At 49.5% G+C, this 16476-nt stretch overlaps 1 protein-coding gene across 1 annotated transcript in view; it reads left to right on the forward strand.

The window, feature by feature from the left end:
- The first annotated feature begins 9887 nt into the window (after nucleotides 1–9887).
- Nucleotides 9888–16476, forward strand: part of SEC14L5 (SEC14-like 5 (S. cerevisiae)) — a 41630-nt gene continuing 35041 nt past the window's right edge. The window contains exon 1 of the mRNA XM_008569131.1: nucleotides 9888–9950. Coding sequence (XP_008567353.1) covers nucleotides 9888–9950 — 63 coding nt within the window. The remainder of the gene's footprint in view (nucleotides 9951–16476) is intronic.

Raw genomic sequence — 16476 nt, forward strand, 5'->3', positions numbered from 1 at the left:
CCTCTTTGTAAAATAGGGAAGAACTGGCAAAACGAGATGCCAAATCCCAGCTCATCCGTTTCCTAACTGGGTGACCCTGGGCAAATGTCTTCATCTCTCTGAACCTCAGTTTCTCCATCTGCAAAATGGGGACACTGGCACCTGCTCCGTAGGATCTTACAAGGATTCAATTAAGTAAGACATGTAATAATGACAATAAAACTTTTGTTGAGAGTTTACCTTGTGCCGACCCTGTGCTAAGTACTTGGTTTGGGGGTTGGTACTTTTCTGCCCAGCTTTATTGAGGTACGATAGACACGTGCAATCAAGTGCACGATCGGGAGGGAGGGAGGGAGGAGAAGTGGTAGATTAAAAGGTACAAAACTACGCTATCTACTCTAATTGAATCATTGTGCGGTATATGCATGTATTGAAACAACACACTCCCCACAAATACGTACAAGTAAATATTAAAATAATAAAATAAAACGTATATAATTATAATCCTGCCCCAAATAAAGCATACAATCTGATGAATTTTGACATAAGCACCAATTATGAAACCATCATCGGGATGAAAATGATGGACTGGCCCCGTTTTTCAGAGGAGGAAACTGAACTCCCAAGACATTCAATGCCTGCTTGGGAAGGTCAGTGGGGGACTCAGGATTTAAACCCTGCAGTGTGTCAGCACCCTTTACCCCTCCTCTGCCAGCATCAGCAGGGTGCCTGGCTCAGAGTGGGTGCTCAGTGTCATTGCTGAATGAGTGTATGAATGAATGAACGAATGAATGAGAGAGCTAATGAATGCACAGCAGTGGTCCCGGGGAAGGTCCCCAGAAGAAGACCAGGCAAGAGTTTGTAGGTCCTGTGTCAGAACTGTGGTAGAAGAGAAGGGGTACATTTGTTCATTCATTCATTCACTTGTTTGTTCATTCATCAAATATTTATTGATCACCTATTATGTGACAAGTCCTATTCTAGGCTCTCAGGATACAGAGTGAGTACAACAGATGTATATTCCAGCCCTCAGAGAGCTTGCTGCAGAGGACCAGGGTGAGGATGGGGAGGACAGTGTAAATTGGAGGCCTCCTTGGGACACTGTGAGGGACGCAGTGAAACTCAAGGCTGAGGATGGTCGGGGCCCTGGACAGGAAGGGAGATCCTCTCTTGCAGGCCCTGGGTGCCATCACTGACATTTCCATGGGAACCAAGCTCCTCTCCCACCCCCAGGGGAGGATTCTGACCTCTTGCCCCCACAATGCCTCCCACATAATCATGCATCCATTTATTGAGCACTTGCTGTGTGCTCAGCCTTGGGGATATGGCAGCAGACAAGATACAATCCCCACATTCAGGGCCTCCTGTCTGAAAGGGGGATAGGGACAGAAAAGCAAAAACAACCACACTCTTAAAAAATGAAATAACCTAAATGCCTATGGGTCGGGAAGTGGCGATAAATTACAAAACTGCCACAGTCTGGAAGGGCGGAGAGGAGCCAGGAATGTGTGTATGTGTGTACGGCAGGGGGAAGGGAGGTCTGTAGGCCTCACAAGGAAGGAAGCCCAGGGTGTAGTAGGTGAAAAAAGGAAGTTTGTTTGACATTAGGTGTTGCATGCTTTTGCCGTTTATGGTTTGAAGTAGAGCTGCCCCTGTGTCTCGTGCGTCTGTCCTGCCTGCCTTGTCGAGGTCTGCCTCGGCCCTTTGGCCACGCTCTCTGCTGAGCTCAAACATTCCTGCCTGGCACCAGGCAGCCGAGCCCCCCTCGGCTGCCCTCTCGGGCCATTCTCTGGTCAGAGGCTCAGGCTTAATCCCCACCCTGGCCAGGCTCAGGGACGGATGAGTCAACACCAGTCAGCTCTGGACGAAGCCCCCTGCTCCAGCCCAGAGTCTCTGCCCCAGACCCTTCTGCCCAGTCCATCCTGCTCCTGTCCCCCAAAGGCCCAGCCTCTGCAGGTCTGGTGGGGACTCCAGAGCAGCCCCATCCCATAGAGCCTCCTGCAACAAGGGAAATATCCTGTGATGTGGTGGTTGCTAGCTACGGGGGGGCTGTCAAGTGCTTGCCATGGGGCTGGCACAACTGGGGAACTGAACTTTTCATTTTATTGTCGTTATTGATTTATATAAATATATAGTCACATGTAGTTAATGACTGTAAACTTAGAGAGCTGCACGTGGCGGGTGGCTGTCGCACTGGGCAGCTTCAGAGAGCCAGGCATGGCAGAAGAAGTGGATGTCCAGGACCCCGGCCCTCCCCCAGGCAGGGCAACTGGGGGGGTGGGCAGCTGGGCATGAGCTGGGGGGTCCCTGGAGTCTGTCTTTGGGCTTTGGTGGCCCGTCCCTACCTCCCATCCCTTGATCCAACCCAGCTTGGTGAGCAGAATGACACACTGAGAGATCATGAGCTGGGCTGACTTTCATGTGCAGTGTCCAGCTCCAGCTTGGTCATTGTCACCGGGCTTCCCCATCTGCTCCCACTCTCTGCGTGGGCTCATCCAGTGGCGGTTTCTGCCTCCTGGTTCTCCCAGCTCTTCCTCCACCAGCAAGAGTCACCCTCCGCTCCTCTTCTTCACGCGCAGCAGCTACCTGGACAGTAGATCCAGGATCTTGCCCCTCTCACCTCTCCTGCTCTTCAGCTCTCTCCCAGATCACTGCAGCAGCTCCTCTCTCCTCCCTGTTCCTTCCTGCCTCCTCTCTGCCCCCTGCTCTCGCCCCTGCCTCCCAGCTCCCTCCCTCCTCCACCACAGCTCTTCTCAACACAGCAGCCCATGAGACCCCTCCCTTCCCTCCTGGGCCTGTCTGCTCCCCTGCCTGCCACCTGCCTCTTGCTCACCCACCCCCCACACAGTGACAGGCTCCCCCTCCCTGGGCACCGAGCACACTCCCACGGGCCTAGCGTTTGCGTGGCTCCTCTGCTGTTCAGGTCTCCTTCTCAGGAGGCCCCCCGGCCCCTGTCTATCTACCTGCAATGTCCGCCTTCCAATCCTCTCTGCCCCCAGTCACAGCTCTCGGCCCAGTCTAACCTACAACACCATGTGCTCAGGTAGTTAGTCCTGGGATGGAGCTCCATGGGGGTGGGGGTGTTGTCTGTGTTTTTTTTCACCACCATATTCCCGGTGCCCAGCACACTGCCTGGCCCTTCGTCAGCACGTCATAACTTTGGGTTGTGTCTCTGGTGCTGTGGTGCACTGGGGAGGCTGGACCCAGACATTGCTCTTGCCCCCCCACAGGCTTAGCAGAAACAGTGGAGCTCCTCCTCCCCACCTCAAGGGGCTCACGGACTTGGCAAAGTAGAAGACAGGGGTGACCAGTGGGCTGTGAGGGCTGGGTCCCCTTCCCCTACAATGTCCTCCTCAGCAGGCTCTGTGGCTCTTCTGTAGGAGCCTGAGGGGATGTGGGGAGGAGCCCCCAGATAGGCTGAGCTTCCATTTCTCATCAGCCCCACATTTGGGGGGTGCAGAGGTGGCTGTGGGTGTGCCCAGGTCCCCTTTGGGACCAAGGCACTCATTCTCCAGCTGCTGGGAGTGGTGGCTTCTGACAGCTCCCAGCTGAGCCCTCCCTAAGAGCACTGTCTCCTCATGTGTCCCCTCTCCTGTCAGAAACTGGGCCATGCAGGGCCACAAAGGCCTCAGCTTGGGACAGTTGGGAGCGCTCTGCAGGGCTCAGCTCCAGCTCTGCAGGACTCAGCTCCAGCTCTGCAGGACGGGCTGAGGCCTCTCCCTCTGCGGTGGCCTCTGGAAGCTGAACGAGGCAAGGAAAGAGTGTCCCTTCAGAGCCTCTGAAGCAGCCAGTCCTGGGACACCTTGACTTCAGCCCAGTGAGACTGATGGTAGATTTCTAATGTCTAGCATTATAAGACAATAAATTCATGCTGTTTTAAGCCAGTCAGATTGTGGTAATCTGTTACAGGAGCCATAGGAAACGAATACAGTGGGGTTCCTTCTTCTCTGCCCGATGGGGGGATTTTGTCTCTGCCACCATCGAGGTGACTTGGGGCCTGAGGAAGGTCATGGAGGCAGGGGCAGGGGGTGTACAAGGCTGGGGAGTGGGTTTCCTCTTCCATCCTCGCCCCCTCCTCCCCTGCCACCTCCACCCTGGACACTCTCCAATTTGAGTTACCCAAGGGTGGGGCTGGTATTGCCCAAAGGCCAATGGGGCGGTGCTGCTCCCAGGTAAAGATCCTTACAGGGTACTCCCTGCCTCTGCAACTCATCGGTGTCTTCAAAATCCGAGAGAATTGGGGGGTCCGACTTTTGGAATTAACCAGGGACACAGGAGGGAGAGCCACCATGAGAACCAGGCTCTGCTCATACCTGGACTCACCTTCCAGACTCTGGGCTCTGGAGGGGATGGTTTTCTCTGTCTGGGTCACTTTCCCCATTCCTTATTCAGATACTTTTTACCTAATCATTAAAACAGAATTATCAACCCAAGTGTCCATCAATGGAAGAATTGAAAAACGAAACGTGGTCTATCCATTCCATGGAATATTATTCAGCCATAAAAAGCAACAAAGTTCTGATACCTGCTACAGCATGGATGAAACTTGAAAATCTTATGCTCAATGAAAGCATGAGGTTTTCAATGAAATCTTATGCAGACATGAAAAGCCATGTACAGTATGATTCCACTTACATGAAATGTCCAGAATAGGTAAATCCATAGCAACAGAGAGCAGATTAATGGTTGCCTCAGGCTAGGGGAGTGGGGATGGGGAGTGATTTCTAAAGCATAGCAAGATTTTTTTTCAGGGTGATGAAAATGTTTTAAAGTTGCCATGGTGATGGTTGTGCAGCTCTGCAAATATACTAGAAACCACTGAATTGTACACATTAAATGGGTGAATTATATGGTACGGGAACTATATCTCAAAAAAGCAGAGTTATCACTTTCCTATACCATGCTGGCCACCATCTCAAATACCACCCTCCCACCCCCATGAAGTCCCATGGGACATGGCCCCTCCCTCTGAGCTGCCACAATGATGTAAACATATGCTGAGGTCCTCTGGTGGGCCCTGTGGGATGACTTTCTCCACGTGATCTCCATTGGCACTCAGGATAGCACTACCGTTACCCCATTTAAAAAAAAAAAAAACTTTTTCAGTGTGATTTGTTTGTTGCAATAAAATATACATAATATGGCATTTACCGTTTTAACCATTTTTGAGTACACAGTTCAGTGGCATTGTTGTGCGACCATCACCGCCATCCATCTCCAGAACTTTTCCGCCTTCTAAAACTGAAATTCCATACCCATTAAACACTAACTCCCCATTCCCCTCCAGCCTCTGGCAGCCCCCATCCTGCTATTCCTGTGAATTTGACCACTCTAGGCGTCTGATGCACGTGGCACCATCATAGACCTGGAATCCTATGGTGTTTGTCCTTCTGTGTCGGGCTTTTCACTCAGCATAATGGTTTCAAGCTTCATCCATTCATTCCTTGTTAAGACTGAATAATTTTCCATGTTACCCCATTTAGAGGAAGGGACACTGTGGCCACACAGCTGGGAGCGCCAAGACTCACACCCTTAATGGTCTGATTCCAGCACCCTCCTCCGACCACTTGGCAACCCAGCCGCCTCTCACAGGGTCACACCGACTCCCTGGCACCTCCCCCTGCCTCTTGCCCCTGTCCCCTTCTCTGCACACCAAGGGATGTTCTTGTTCTGAGTGGCCTTATACTCATGTTTGGATGTGACCTTTGGACCATGGCAGCACTTGGTGGAGTCCAGAAGCCTTTGTGGAAGTGACAGGCTTAGGGACTGGGCTGGGGGTCAAGGTGGGTGGGGCCTGGCTGTGCATCCCCCTGGGTCAGACTCTTCCAGACTTGACCTCTGCTCAGTCAAAGCTGCCCTGATGATCAGGACTGCTGCATAAAGTTGTGCAGGTTACAACCTGCACAGCTCTTCACAGTCTGCCAATGACCCCGATGACTCTAAAGTCAAATCCAGGAGGCCTCCAGGCTCCCCTCTGAGAAGGGACAAGAAAGAACACAACTGAGAGGCAGCCCAGGACAAATGAGATGTCTTCCTCCAGAAAGCAGATGAGTGGTTGCCTGGGGGAATGGAGGAAGGGGAGTAATAGTTTAATAGGTGCGGGTTTCCTTTCGGGCTGATGAAAATGTTCTGGAACTAGATAATGGTGGTGGTTGCACAACTTTGTGAAAGTACTAAAACCACTGAATTGTTCACTGAAAAATAGTTAAAATGTCAACTTTCATGTTATATGTATTTTATCATGATAAAAAAAAAGGGGGGGAGGGATCTCACCCTGGTTGCCACACTCTCCAGCTTCAGCACCACCCAAGGGCCCTTAGGTATTCCAGGACAGAGTTCAACAACCAAGGGTCTGGGCCCTCTAACTACCACCCCTCTCTTTACCCTGCCTATTCTTGGTATCACACTGAGCTATCCAACTGAGGACGTTTCCCTGCAGAACGCCTTCCAGATGCATCTGCATTTGGATTGGGCTCAGTGTCTTACTCAAATAAATGCATTACTAATAGTTGAATTTCTGGTGGCAGTGGTCCATCTGCAGGGAAGATATTCAGAGACATGGGGTGGTTTCTGGAATCCCTAAAACCCAGCTCATAAAGTAGCTTGTGCTGGGCCTTTCCCACAGGGTGGGTGGGAAGCAGCAGATAGAGAGAGGCTGGTGATCCTGTCCCAGAACTGACTTCATGGTCCCAACATTCCCATGGAACCCACCTCATTACTAGGCCAGAGTGCCTAACTATCTTGTAGCTCAGGCTGGGGGACAAAAATCCGGGCACTTCAGCTGCAGCCCTGAGAGAAGAAGGTATTGGAGAATCAGAGTCCTGGGTTTGATTTACTTCCAAGTTGTGTGACCTTGGGCAAGTTGCTTAACCTCTCTGTGCCTTAGTTTTCTTACCTGTAAAATGAGGATTAAAATAGTTTTGACCTTATAAGGTTTTTTAAAAAAATTCAAATGAAAGTCACATGACATAAAATTAACCATTTTGATGTGTGTAAGTCAGTGGTATTTAGTACCTTCACAATGTTGTGCATCTCTAATGAGTTCCAAAACGTTTTCACAACGATAGGGGTTGTTTCGAGGATTAAATACGTTAATGTTTGTAAAGCTTTAGAATGTGCCCGTTAATGCCACAGAAGTGCTCCATAAGTGGTAGGAATAATTAGTAGTAGAGCAGTGCTAATAATAGGTAACACGTGGTAGGTGCCGGTGGTATTAATTCGCTTCCCTTGGGTGGAGGAGGAGAAACTGAATTTCTCACTCTCCATTTTCCACTTTGGGCTCTCTGTACCCAACAGCCTGTCACACTCTTTCCCCCACGCAGAGGCATGTCCTCCCTCAAGGTGGGGGACCAGAGGAGGCTTTTCGTGCTGGTGAGTAACAGTTAGCTAACTGTTAACGTTCACTGTGCATCAGGCAGAGCAGGCGAGCTTCCCAGATGAGCCTGGTGTCCGGCAAAACATCCCTGGACCCCACGTCCCCCAATTCACCTTTGCTGTTACTCCAGGAGCCACGGGCTGTCGTTTGCTGCCATCTCGTGGCAGGTATGGGATCTTTCTGTCCCACTTCCATCCTTGATACCCTTAATCAAGAGCACACTAAGTACCCACTGTCCGCGGAGTTCCCAGTGAGAACGAGCGGACATGCAGGCAGATGAATAAGGCAGCCTCATTTCCTACCCTCGAGGGCCTCACGGTCTCATGGTAGTGACTGTCAGAAACCCACAAATGAGTAAACTGAATGAATAAACACAGTAATTAGAGTGTGATTTAGGCAAGGAAGGAAACACGGGAGCTGGTTATCGCAGGGTGTGATGATATATTTGATATACAGCCTATCTGAGGGTTATCCGTCTCCCCGCCCACTCCCTGCCCACACCTGTGAGCCGGTGTGTCTGTCTGATTCCCCCATGTGAATGGGTGAATTCCCCCAGTGCTGGCACACAGTAGGTGCTCAGTAAATGTTGAATGAATGAACACACAAATGACAACGCTGCCTAGAGCCAGCTTCTTGGCTCTTGCAGGACAAACAGATGGGGAATGGGAAGGAAGGACTTACCGGAGGGAGGCTAGTCCCCCCGGGGATCCTGGGAAGGCTGGAAGGGGTGGGGTGCGAGCCCAAATGAGGATGACGCGTAAATGTCACCTTGCCAGGGAGGCCTCGGTCCGCCCTCACTCCACTCTCTTCTTGAACCCCTTCCCTGCTTGTTTCTCTCCCCTTGGCCTCTAGCACCATTCCACATACTATATATTTGCCTTATTTATTTAATGTTCGTCTCCCTCACCGGGATGTAAGCTCCATGAAGGACAGGATTTTTGTCTGTTGTGTTCACTGGTGACTCCCCAGCGCCTGGAAGGGCCTGACGTTTAGTAGGAGCTCTGTAAACGGTGTGCAAAGTGAATGAGTGCTGCAAAGGCGAGGCTTGGGGCAGGGACTCGACGGACTCCAGGGCGTGGCAGGTGGAGGAGCGGGGCTCAAGCCCAGGTGCAGTGAGATATGGGAGAGGCTGATCTGAGCTAGCGAAGGACCAAGTGTAAACAGTACTGGAAGGAACGGGGCCGGTCGGGGCGCGGGGTACGCCTGGGGGCAGGGCTAGATTGGGGAGGAGCCTTGGGGCGGGGTCTACCTGGGGCCGGGCCATTCACTGGGCTGGGTGCCTTAGGGGCGGGGCCAGTATGGGGGAGGAGCCTACCTGAGGCGTGGCCAATCTGGAGGAAGGGCTGGACTGAGGGTGTGGTCAAGCGAGGGACGTGTAAAGTGAGGGGAGGGGCTAAGGCTGGGGCGGAGTCAGGCTGGGGCGGGACCAGTCAGGGGACAGGGTAAATCTGGGTGGGGCCACGGCAAGCGGCGTGGGCGGGGCCAGTTCGGGGGCGGGACCCAGACAGGATCTCCGCTGTCCCGGGTGCTGGAGCGTTCCGGGCCCGCAGGTCTCCTTCTCGCCCCTCGGGCCCCTCCCGGGCTGGCCCGGCCGCAGAGTGCACAGGGCCAGACTTCCCTGGTTGTCCAGCCGCAGTCGGGCCCGCCCCTAGGCGCTGCGCTCCGGGTCAGGCAAGCGCAGGGGTGCCGCTAGCGAGCTCGGCTCCCCGCCGGGCGGGCGCCCAGGACACTGCCCTAGGGCTGTGTCCCAGGAGGCTCTGAGGGTGAAGGTGAATGGGGCTGCCGGGGGTCTGTGCGTGGATGCATGCCACAGTGTATGTACATTGTGTGTGCATGTGCTCATGGGTGTGTGCGGGTGTGTGAACGTCTGTGTGCACCAGGGGAATTGTGTGTGTGCCTGGAGTTGGACAGGTGTGTGCTCCAGGGAGCTGGGTGTGTGTGCAAAGTTTGTGCTTGTGCAAGGGCGGTCCCATGTGGGAGGGGAGTCGTGACAGAGACAGTGCATGTGAAATTTGGTGAAGGCTGTGTGTGTTTGTTAGGGTGTCTTGGAGGAGGATAGGAGGGAAGGTGCAAAGATACTTGGGGGGGACCGTAGGTCAGGACTCTGTGGCAAGCAGTGGCTGCATGCATGAAGAGAATCGTGGGAGTGTAAGAATTTCAAATGCGTGTGTGTTTTCATGTGAGTGGCAGTGAGGGGTGCTTCTGAGGGTCCTCAGTGTGAAGGGGTCCGGGCAAAGGAAAGTTTGGGGGTGCTGACTGCTTTTGGAAGTGTGAGTGTGGTCTGGGGCAGTGGGTAATGGATAAGACAGGTGTTTGGGGTCTAGCCTGGAGTAATTTGGTAATCATATCAGCCTCCTCACTTTGAGGGCTGGGGAGATGTGTGGGTGGGGCCAGAGGGAGCTGGCCTGCCCTTGTACCCGGTGGGCAGTTTCTCTGCTTCACGTGGAGGGGGCTGCTGACTCACCTGTCAACCCTCACCCCAGGCCCTGTGCTCACCCCTGCCCCCCACCTCTGCTGGCGCTCCGGCGTGAACATGGTGCACAAGTACCAGTCTCCTGTTCGCATCTACAAATATCCATTTGAGCTGGTCATGGCGGTGAGTGACCCCTGATTCTTGGGCCCCTCGTGCGATGTTAAAGGGACTCAAGAGACCAGCTATGGTGGGGAGGAAAGGGGTAGACCCTCAGACCCCCAGATCAGAAGAAATTATTGAGCAACTCAGCTGACCTGGTGGGTCAGACTTCTAACCAGTGACCTCTCCGTCCAGCCATCCCTCCCACCTTTCACTAGAACTTCTGGAACTCCTATCAAGTTACCAAAACACCAGGCCTTTCTTCTCCTGTTGAAGCTTACCTGTTCTCTCAGCTCAGACCCTCCTGACAGAAAACAAGGACGTCAGGGGCCACTGCTGTCATTTTCTGTAATGATAATAATAACAATGTTAAATATAAGGATGATAATGATGACGATGATAGCTGGGCTAGATCCATGCAGAGGGGAATGGGGGCAAGTGGGCAGGAAGGGTCTGGCTGCGATGGTTTTTAGGGTAGACTCAGAGTAGCCAAGCAACATACTCAGTGTCAAGCAGCAAGTCAGCTGGGGGCCTAGAACTGGCTCTCAGGTTCTTGGCCTCCTGGATCAGTGGTCTTTGCACCGTGGGGTGGATGCTGGAGACAGGCAGGCATGCTGTTCCTTCTTGGCTCCATCACTCTGCCTTGCGGAGATTCACTTCCTGGCTTGCTAAAATAGGGGCTGTGCTGTGGGGTTGTAGCGAGGAGTACGTGAGATAATTCACAGTGCCCTGGCTGTATGCCTGGGTGCTTAACCCCAGCATTCTATCCAAGGACTTTCATATCGGTTGGCGTCTCTCTCTCTCTCTCTCTCTCTGTGTCCTGTCTATTTTATTCCATGAATCTACACATATATGTGTTTATGGTTGCATAAAGGATTAAAAAGCATCACTAAAGTCATCCATACATGTTGTGGGGTTACATGTAGGGGGTTCCAGGACAGCAGAGGCAGGGGCAGTCCTGGGGTCATATCCAGGTCCTATGATTGACCAGCTAGGTGACCTTGGGGCAAGTTGCTTCACCTCTGTGAACCTACACTCCCCATCTCTAAAATGGGATCACCTGGCTTCCAAATCCTGCCCTCATGCTGTGGGTTAAGTGAGTCAATATGAGTATATGTAAAGCTCTCTCTGCCGGGCATGACGCAGATCAAATGCTCAGTGAGGTATAGCTGTTATTGTTATTGCTGTTGCCTGTGGCTCTGTGACTTTCCTTCTTTGTGATGGGGGTGGGACACCAGGGAGCGATGAAGAGACCCATGTGCATGGGGTCAGAAGTGCTGGTCCCTGCTGCTGTTCTGCTGTGCTCCAGCTGTGTGTCTTTAGGAAGTCACTGAACCTCTCTGAGCCTCAGTTTCTTTGTTTGTGAAATGGCCATGGTTATATGCACCTCATAAGGTTGTCTTGAGGATTAAAAATGATTGCGTTTGTTTATGTGTATGTGTGTGTTGTCCAGCACAGAGCCTAGTCCACACCAAGCAGGCAGTAAATGGTAGACAGATATAAATAATCATCTTCTGTCTAAGGCACCAGGCAGCTTATTTTAAGACCCAAGACCTCATTCATTCATTCAGTAGAAAAGAAAGACTATCCTCACCCTTTTGGGACAGGCCAGCGACTCGTGGTTCTCTGCCATTAAGCCCAGACACGTAACTATAGAATGGAAAACCAACTATTGCATGGACTTAATAAATGTAAATTTAATTTAGCATGTTTAAAGTTCTCAAAAACATTTACAATCATTGCATTTTAAAATAAAACGTGCCTGCTAATACAGCACTTAAGACTGGATTAATCGGATGAGTAACATGCTCGCACTGCCTTTATTGATATATACTAAACACATTTTCTAAGCTTCCTGTTCCATAAACGAAGGCATTTACTCTCTTTGCTGTTAACAGCCTCTGGGTGCTGATCACAGATGCTTGTGGGCAGAGTAGAAAAAAAGGTTTTCAAATATTTATTATCTCTACCTGCATTAATTTAAGTCATTTGTATTTTTCAAAGGGACTGCCACAATCATGTGGCTTTATTTTCCATACAGTCCTTGTCTGTGAAATAGCCCCAAGCCACAGCGACACTGCCAACAAAGCCACTTTGCCGACTGTTTACAAAACATTATTGTCCCCAAAATAGCTGAATAACTCAACATAAATTGCCTGCTGTGTAGGCACAAAAGGGTTTTTTTGCTAAACATGCTAAATGTCCATCTTTGTTTCTCGGCTAAACACTTGTCCTCAGTTTGGGTCAGATGCCGGGGAAGTTTCGGATGAAGTCAGCTATTTTCACTGCATCCGACTGACCAGAGGAGCTGGCCTTTTGGTTTTTCTGTTTAACAAAACTGACTTGAGAATCACAATGTCCCTTGCTTTTTCAAAAGCCCACCAGCAATGATATAAACAACTGAAATCAGGCATGTGGAATTTGTTATCTAAAATAGCACTTTGAGGCAACCTTTCCAGACCTTGCTTTTAAAATTTTCTTTTCTTTTGGAGCCTGGTTGGTATAGGGATCCAAATCCTTGACCTTGATAACTGAGTGAGCTAACCGGTCAGCCCAATCTTGGTGTTATAATACCACGCTCAAACCAACTGAGCTAACTGGCCAGCCTAAAAACGTTTTAAAATTAATATTTCTCTTTCGCTTCAAAATTTATCTAGTCAAATGAATGGGCATCTCTCTTCAAATCCTTTAGCATAAATTCTTCTTTCAAAGGTTGGGATTCTGGGAGGGGGTGATTGCTTTCTTTTTTCTTGATAGTTCTGTATCAATGGATCTGAAACAATGAGTTTGTATTATCTCGGTAAACAGAGAAAACAATTAAAACAATGGGGGGGAAGAAGGGGAGGCAGGATGGGTGCTGCAAGTATTCAAGGTTGAGAGGGTCTTTGGTCCTTTAGAATGCTGGGGTCCCAGAATGGAAGCATGTCTTTGTGGAGATCCCTGTGTGGAGGACACAAGGCCATGTCTTGGACTGTGGACTTAGATCACTTGAGGCCTGAATACCACACTCTGGTCAGCCCATTGTGTGTGTTGATTCTAGATCATCTGTCTCTTTTCCCAGATGGGTGGTGGCTGAGAGCCAGGCCCACCAGTCTGGGTCCCTGCTCCAGCCCTGGGCACATTTCCTAATGCTCTGAGCCTTAGTTTCTCACCTGGAAAATGGAGATAATGAAGGCACCTGCTCCTCAGAGAGGTGGTGCGAGGATTAAATCAAGGAATGTGGTGTGGGTGTTCTGCACATTGTTTAATGCTCATGAAACATTGCTTTGGTTTGTCTTTATTTAGTGTTTTAACAGCTTTATCAAGATGTAACTCACGTATCAAACACTTGACCCATTTAAAGGATACAAGTCAATTATAGAGTCACCACAGTCAATTTTCTTTTTTTTTTTTTTAAAGATGACTGGTAGGGAGATCTTAACCCTTGACTTGGTGTTGTCAGCACCACTCTGTCTCACGTGAGCTAACCAGCCATCCCTATATAGGGATCCGAACCTGTGGCCTTGCTGTTATCAGCACCGCACTCTCCCAAGTGAGCCACGGGCCGGCCCTCACAGTCAGTTTTAGAACCCCAATTTTCATCACCCCCAAAGAACCCCCATACCCCACTGTTTTAGTCTGTTTTGTGTTGCTATAACAGAATACCTGAGACTGGGTAGTTTATAAAGAAGAGAGGTTTATTTGGCTTACGATTCTGGGACAGCTGCATCTGGCATGGGCTTCAGGCTGCTTCTATTCATGGTGGAAAAGTGGCAGCAGCCGGCAGGTACAAGCAGATCACATGTCGAGAGGAAGCAAGAGAGAGAGAGAGAGAAGGTGCCAGGGTCTTTTTAAGCAACAGTTTCCAACACTGCCACATTGGAGATCAAATTTCCACATGAGTTTTGGAGGGGACAACACATCCAAACTCCATCACCGACCGTGTAGCCATCAGCCCCTAATCTCACCTCCTTCTCCTTACCTGCCCCCCTCATCCACCCCGGGAAACCACTAATTTACTTTTTGTCTCTATAGATTTGCCTATTCTGGACATTTCATTTAAATGGAATCATATAATACATGGCCTTTTGTATCTGGTTTCTCTTATTATAATTTTTTTTTTTTTTTTTAAAGATGACTGGTAAGGGGATCTTAACCCTTGACTTGGTGTTGTCAGCACCACGCTCAACCAGTGAGCTAACCGGCCATCCCTATATGGGATCCGAACCCGGGGCCTTGGTGTTATCAGCACCCCACTCTCCCGAGTGAGCCACGGGCTGGCCCTTATTATAATTTTTTTAACCAGTTTATTGAGATATGATTCATATATAAAAAGCCGTGGATCTTTAACATATACATTTCGATGAGTCTGGGCATAAATATACACCCATGAGTATAATATTTTCAAGATCTGTCCACACTGTAGCATGTATAGGTACCTCATTCTTTTTTATGGCCAAATGATATTTCATTGCACGAATATACCACAGTTTGTTTACCTGTTCATCTGTTGATGGGCATTTAAGCTGTTTTCATTTGGGTTATTATGAATAATGCTGCTATAAACATTTATGTACAATTTTTTGTGTGGACGTATTCCTTCCAGAGAAATCTCTGCTGTGAATGGTGGTGGTTATACAAAGGGTTGAAGCAGATTCTATTTTAAATTAGACTTAACAAACTCTTAGACAGTACTTACTAGGTCCCAGGCACTGTTCTAAGTTCATTCAAATACTAACTCATGTACTCCTCATAACCACCCCATGAGATAAGTTCTGTGGGCAGTCCCATTGTACAGATGAGGAGACTGAGGCACAGAAAGGACAAGTGGATTGCCCAGGGCCACAAAGCAAACATGCAGCAGGTGGGGACTTAAATCCAGGCAGTTTGGCTCCTGAATTTATATTCCTGTCCATGAGCTCTGCTGTTTCTCAGAGCTGGATTGAGCACCTGAAATTACTGGGGTGAGCATCTGGGTTGAGTAAGTGGTACCATGGGGGACAGTTACCAGCAGGATTGTTTCCAGGATGCCTGTCCAGGACCCTTTCAGGACCCCACAAAGAGGAGCATAGCCAAAACCCATAGACCCCTCGAGAGAGGGCCATGCCAACCAAGCCCAGGAGTGTTTATGGAACATCCCCTGTGGCTAGCTCTTGAGGCCAGCTCAGAAGCAGGTCTCTTATAGCAGCCATAGTTGTAGTAGAGGGGAAACTGAGGCTTAGCAAGGCAAGGGGGGACTGTCCCTTAGAGTATCAGTTTGCCAGGGCTGCTATAACAAATTACCACAGCTGGTGGCTTAGAACAACAGAAATTTATTGCTCATGGTCTGGAGGCAGGAGTCTGAAGTCAGGGTATCATTAGGGCCACACTCCCTCTGAAGTGCTAGAGAAGGGTCTGTTCCAGGCCTCTTTCCTGGCTTCTGGTAACTTCAGTCTTCACATGGCATATTCTCTGTGTCCAAATTTCCCTTTTGTATAAGGACACCAGTCACATATATAAGGATACTCTGATGACCTCATTTTAACTTGATTACTTCTGTAAATAACCTATCTCCAAATAAGATCACATTCACAGGTTCCAGGGGTTGAGACTCCAACAGATCTGATTTAGGGGATATAATTCAGCCCATAACACTCAGTAAATGGCAGAGCTGGGACTTGAACTTAGGGAATCTGACCGCATAGACTGAGCTCAAAGCCAGACACTTAGCATTCTGGCTCTGACATTCTGTAAACATTTGTGCGCCAGGAGTGGCAGCGTGGCTTCAGGAAGGACCTCATCTCTTCCTGTCTGTCCACTGCCCAGGGATTCCTGTGGGGCTTAAAAGCCCTATTTCTTTAGGTCATCTCTGATTCTGCAAACCTGAAGAAGGAAGGTGGCTTGGAGTAGAATTTCCTAAGCAACAGGCTTTTCATGTGGAGGAGGGGTTATGGAGGTGAGGTTATGTCGTTCAGCAATTAAGTGTTAAAATATTTAAAGACCTGGCCTTGTTGTATTGATAAACAGCTTGTAATTTAGCAAATGGATTGTTAATAAGGAGCAGCTGGTGAAGGTAAATTTTTTGGCCCAGGCCAAAAGCAGTTACAGTTGGAATCGTTGTTATGGACATAGTTTTAATAAAGTGGCAGGTGCCTTATTTACATGAGTTTAAATTAGTTCCCCGGAGCCTGTCATCTGATCCTGTTGCTAACAGATTAAGGGAAGCAACGGTTTCTCCCTCTGCTGTCTGTGCTCTGATTTGGCCTGGCAGAAGGAGGTGATCCACTGCCCAGCAAAGTGATCCTGATTTCAGAGGGTCCTGAAATTATCTGAAGGCCCTCTTTCATTAGTGTCTGAGTGCATTAATTCATGCATGTGTGTATGCGTTCCACAAACACTTATGAGTTTCTCCAGTGTGTCAAGTACTGTGCTAGGTGCAGGAGCTACAAAATAGTTGATTCTAGCATTTTTCAAAATGCATCATTATTCTGTAAATTTGCATGTTTACTAGTTTACATGGGATTTGCTTGTTACTTGTTTATATTGGCCTTTTTTTTTTTTTTTTTTTTTTTTTTCCGTGTCCGGCAACGGA

Source organism: Galeopterus variegatus, unplaced genomic scaffold (assembly GCF_000696425.1).
Source record: "Galeopterus variegatus unplaced genomic scaffold, G_variegatus-3.0.2 Scaffold466, whole genome shotgun sequence".
NCBI classification, from domain to species: Eukaryota; Metazoa; Chordata; class Mammalia; order Dermoptera; family Cynocephalidae; genus Galeopterus; species Galeopterus variegatus.